The 5485-nt window shown below is 31.9% G+C and overlaps 1 protein-coding gene across 1 annotated transcript in view; it reads left to right on the top strand.

Annotated features, from left to right (window-relative positions):
- Window positions 1-209: 209 nt before the first annotated feature.
- LOC106460293 (CDK5 and ABL1 enzyme substrate 1-like) overlaps window positions 210-5485 on the top strand; it is a 62481-nt gene continuing 57205 nt past the window's right edge. The window contains exon 1 of the mRNA XM_022387331.1: window positions 210-925. Within this exon, the coding sequence (XP_022243039.1) occupies window positions 502-925 (424 nt within the window). The 5' untranslated portion in view covers window positions 210-501. The remainder of the gene's footprint in view (window positions 926-5485) is intronic.

Here is a 5485-nt window from a genome sequence, read left to right as displayed (position 1 = left end):
AGTTAAATAAAACAAAAGCTGTGATAAGAGTGTGTATACAAAATTGTAATAAATTTTGTTGTCATTTTTACATCAAAACTATTAAGTGTCACAAACATCTCGGATTTAAAGTGTAAAACTGCAGTAAGCGCATGTAATTTCTCTGCATAACTCTCCACCTAGTGGTGCGTTAATGTAGGTCAGCATTCCCCTCCATTGCAAAGTTGGTTGCCAAGGTTAGAATGCATTAGATTGCTTTTTTTAATTATAGTTTAAATCAAGTAATTAGAGTATTCATTAAGACTGTATCAGCGCAATTCCACTTAATATTATAGAAATTTCAAAAAGTAGTAAACTTGTAGTTGGGACAATCTTAATTGTTTTAAATTCATGACTTTAAAAGGGATTTGTATAACGTATATAAGCAATACGCCTATTTTATATTTTTCGGATCAGCTGTAAATTTATTTTTGCTGTGTTGAACTCTCGTGAGGTTAGTCGTGGAAATTTACTCAGAACATCATGGCGAACGTGATGAAACGACAGCGGTCTCGTCGCAGATTAGCTGCATTAACTTTTTTGTCCAACATATCGCTGGATGGATCGCATAGGGATACAAAGCTAGGCATTTTCAACCGCAATTTTCAATCAAATGACATAGCCAGTGGAACAGAGTTAACAACTCCAAAACAAGAAGTAAAAAAACATTCGAACGAAGTGATTTCTTCTACGAATAATGCTATTACTTGTAATAGAGATGACACTCGAATTAAAAGTTGTCGGGCCGGTACGGAAGGTAAACTAAGTTGTCTGGGAAGCTGGGATGCTGCAGTCGATAAGCTAAAATACGAATCAATAGACTTGAGTTTGAAGAAAAGTTTGAATCTAGTAGTAGGTCTTTTTCTGCTTCATGTTCTAAGCGTTACAGCCCAAAAGAAAATCAGCGGTAAGAAAGTTTTGAAAGAAATTATTGACATTTTTATTAAACTTATTATTATTACTATTAGAATTAAAACGGGACCTTTTGTTTAGATAATGTTGTTATAAATTCATATCATCTAAATAATTGTAGTATTCAATTTATTGCCATTAAAGTTAAATACAACAACAATATATCCGAACATAAGAAATTCAAGAATGAAGAGTATGCAACCTGACAGAAAGGCAGTTAGCTTGTCAGTCATCTGTCATCTACGTAAATAATAACATTTAATAAATTCAATAAGCCAAAACATAAAAATCAAATTAAATGTAGTTTATCAGCAACATGTACCTAACCAATTAAAGTTTTAAAAAAGTTTAAACTTACTGTTGCACTCGTATACTATAGCATGTTAATTAGCAAACTATGTGACAAATTTGCAAAGTTAACCCAAGAATTATATTGGTCAAAGAATAAATCTGCATCTGAGCTTCCAGGATTTAAGTCTTTTATCTTTAAAATTATGAAGAGCTTCATGAAAAGTAAAAGTAAAAGAATTCCTTCAGAGGTAGGTGTATGGATAGAAATAGACGTGGCCCTTTTATGGAGTGTTCTATCAGGCTATAGTATATGTAGTAATTAATTGTTTGTCAGGAATCTAGACTTAAATGAAAGATTATCAAAGATATACTTACAACAACAGGTCAGGTGGTCATCACTATCATAGAATTTACCCTTCTCATGAAAATTATCTCATATAGGTCCAATTTTCACTTAACCAGGTTTGGTAATAAGATGTTTGAGAAAGCTCAAGGTTGTTCATTAGAGATAGTTTAAGTAAAACTTCCATCGTGGTCAGAAAACTTGGGTAATTGGGAATAAACAAATAGATGTATAGCAAGAACGACAAAGAGATTGGAAAGAGAAGATTTGGAGCAAGAGCACGAGTTAAACATTATTTCTAAAGATAATTTGTAGACTTAAATATAAGTAAAGTAGATTCAATGATAAGCTTAGTTGCTATTATTCTGACATTAAATGATTAAGACTATTAGAAACACAATGGATGAATTCATGACTTGAGAAAAGTAAACATTTACACCCACCCTTTACTTTTGAGAAAATCATCGATGCCCTCTAAAAAGTAATCTATGACTAAATGGCAGCAGAAATGGTAAGACACTTTTATAGGAACCATATCTGCCATTTATTCTTTTTTTTTCTCAAAAGCTACAGGAATATGCATTATCTTATGAGAAATCCAGAGTTGCACTCCAATCTGTAATTGGATAACATCCAAAGAAGTTATGATTGTTTTTTATCAGAAGAATTGAACTTGTTTTGAAACCTGTAAGGAACTGCTGTGACAACAATCCAGAATCTCTGAGTGTTTATTATTTTCAAGATGGAAACAAGGTCAGATTCAAAGCTAACTTGAAAATGTAAAGTAGCAAAATGTCCGAGTTGTTACAAGTATAGCAGATGTGAATGTGACCATGATGGCATAACAGTTTCTCAAGAAGTTAGCTGTAAGAGAGGTCAGAGAAGCTTTGGCAGAAGAAGAGGTGCTATCAAGTGCCCAAAGAGAAGTAGATCTGTGTACAGGAGCAATAAGCTTTCAGATGTATCCAACAACTTGTTCTCAAATGGGGATAAGAGCAGGAGAATGATTCACGATCAGTCAAGGAATACAAAAACTTTTTACCTGAGTGAAGTGCAAGAAACTTTTAAGGATAAGAGGTGAGGAGTACTAAAATAATGGAGAAATGTGGGTGCTCCACTTTGGTAGAATAGAAACACCTTACAGACTACTCGATCAAAGAAAATAGCTTGGCAAAATGACCTGTGGATCATATTCTACACAGCCATTACCTCACTTTTAGGCTTTTTTATTTCTGGATCTGATGGTATACTCCACCACCTACCCAAATAGTTATCTTTTCTGTTGTTGAATCAGAGATTATTTGTTAAAAATGTGTTTTTAAAGTACTGATCTCACTACTGCTGAAAGCAACTCATTCCATAAGTCCGTCACTTGTTATAAAGATAAAACTATCTCAACTTGAACTACCCTCAGTTTTCCAAATCTTAAACTTGTGTCCTCTTGTTCAGTTATTGTTTATACCAAATGGTTAATTGTCAACTATGGAGGATGCTGTTTTAGACTTATTGTAAACCACTAATGTTAAAGTGAACTCTGTGGAACAGAGATCATTGTATAATTAGGTTTAATGTTTTCTTACATGTTGAAATAAAAAGAAATGAAATTTTAATTCCTAATTTACAGTAAGAAAATTTTGAGTACATGACACAAAATTTATCATTAGTGAATTGGAATAATGATTTAAAAGGTGATGTGGATAGATTTGGGAAATTTTTATAAATAAATTTATTCTAAATCAAAATAGATATGTTCCTTAAAAGAGGAAAAGGATAATATAGGAAGATCAAATGTAATTTGCTTATTAACAATAGGATGAAAGCCTCTGTTTTTTTTGTTTTTTTTACTGTATTCTGAAGATAATAGGATGAAAGTACACAAGTCTAACATTTGTAAAAGACAGGCTTGGTTTCAGTTATAACAGTTTTATTTTTTTCATGGAGGGACATACTGTCAGCAGGAGTCGAGGTTAGCATTTTAAAGGTGTTTAATAGGGAAATTGTGAATCAATGGTTTCATGAAAAAATGAAGGTTGGGTTTAATTTTCTTTTTCTCAAGGGTGGTTGTACTAGGAAAACCTTAAAGGGTTAAGGTAAATGTGCCTTGTTGCCTGTATGTTATGTTAAATGTATATTTTAAGACTAATTCCATCCACAGAAAGAATTTCCAAAGTAACCTCTAAGATTTAGAAGCTCCTGCAGAAGCAGTTCAACATTTTAGAACTCTTTTTATAACTAAAATTTTGTAAAGATGTTCTAATAATTAACTTTTTTGTCTAGATTATTATTTAATTATAACTTATCAAGCTGTTAAGAAATCTGCCATGATTAGGGTTCTCAGACCATTGCTTTTCAACTGATATAAGAGGGCCCTAGTCTATGCATATATTGTCTATCCTGAACTTTATATAATTCTCTCCACTCAGAAGATGTCATCCTTGAGCCAATATGCACAACACAAACTGGTATCTCAAGCTGCCAACACACAGTGCAACACTTACAAGTCAGAAACACTACCTAAAACACATGCACAATACACCAGGCCAGTTAATGAGCTAGTTATGTACACAGATGGTGTGATTTACTATCCACTTAACTCAGATGGCTCAGATATGTGGGATGCTATGTGTTGAACACCAATAGAATATATTAGGATGTTAAGGCTTGGAAGTGGGACCCTTGGCTCCCACTAATGCTCTGTGATTGATGCTCTTGCCAAGTGAGCTACTATATCCCAAGTCTTGAACAGACAACTTTCCATCCTGACTGTTACATAATACATCATATTCTTTTCCATACTTTATATACTTTCATTATCACAATGTATGCACTGATGTATGAATAGCATGTATTTATGTAAGACAGTAATGCAAAATTTAGTTTGTACGACATTTGAGAACTAGGACTTCTATTGTGATGGAAGCATAAACCTATATATATATATGTTTGTTTTTGCAATGCTAAAACATTATGCTTATGCTATGAATATACACTGTGTTATTTCTACTAAGTGTTATTGTTGTATGGTAAAAAAAGACAAAAAAAAGAATGATGTCTACAATAAACAACTGGTTGAGTGAAATTCAATGGTTGTATAACATGATACTCAAGTACGAATTCATAACCCTGCCCTAAAGAATTGTTGATAAAATGTGAAATAAAGTGTTATTGTTGAAATCTTGACACAAATATTATTCAAATGCCCACCTCGGTCTTCACTTTTTCTAATACATTGATATATGTATATATATGTAAAAGAACTAAATCTGCACTTAGTATTCTAAGTAAGGCCCTACCAGTCTTATATAGATATATAAAAAGTTACAATAACTTTCTTTTTTTTAAGTACAAAACTTGTATAAATAGATTTAAGAAATGATTTTTTTCCCTTCACTACAACGTAATCTTTCATATACTCTTTAGTACTTTTCTAACTCTAGAAATACTACTGATCAAGAAATTATCCAAATCTTTGACATAAATTATAAATAATGAAGTTTACAAAACAGATCCACGAGTAACCCCACTAGTAATTTTCTACCAAACAAAAAAGAAAATCCATTTATCACCAGGTTTTGCTTTATATCACCAAATCATTTTTTATTCACTATTTTAATTTTTTTAATTTGATAAGTTTGCAACTTACCAATCAATATTTTGTAAGCCATCTTAAAAAGTTTTTGAAGCTTAAGATAAACATCTTTCTTTCAGGACTTCTTTCATCTGAGATAACAAAAGCTTCATAAAACTATTAAGTTAATAAGAAGTGTAATAGACTTAAAATAAGACCCAAAACTTGAGCACTTTCGAATAGTCAACTATTCGGAAGCGCTTGAGTTTTGGGACTTATTTTAAGTCTATTACACTTTATATGTGATCCTTTGTGCTAACTCCTTTATAAAAGTTAATAAGAAAGTATTCTTT

This window comes from Limulus polyphemus, unplaced genomic scaffold, assembly GCF_000517525.1.
Source record: "Limulus polyphemus unplaced genomic scaffold, Limulus_polyphemus-2.1.2 Scaffold33, whole genome shotgun sequence".
In the NCBI taxonomy this organism is placed as follows: Eukaryota; Metazoa; Arthropoda; class Merostomata; order Xiphosura; family Limulidae; genus Limulus; species Limulus polyphemus.
This window is presented reverse-complemented; position numbering and strand designations above follow the sequence as displayed.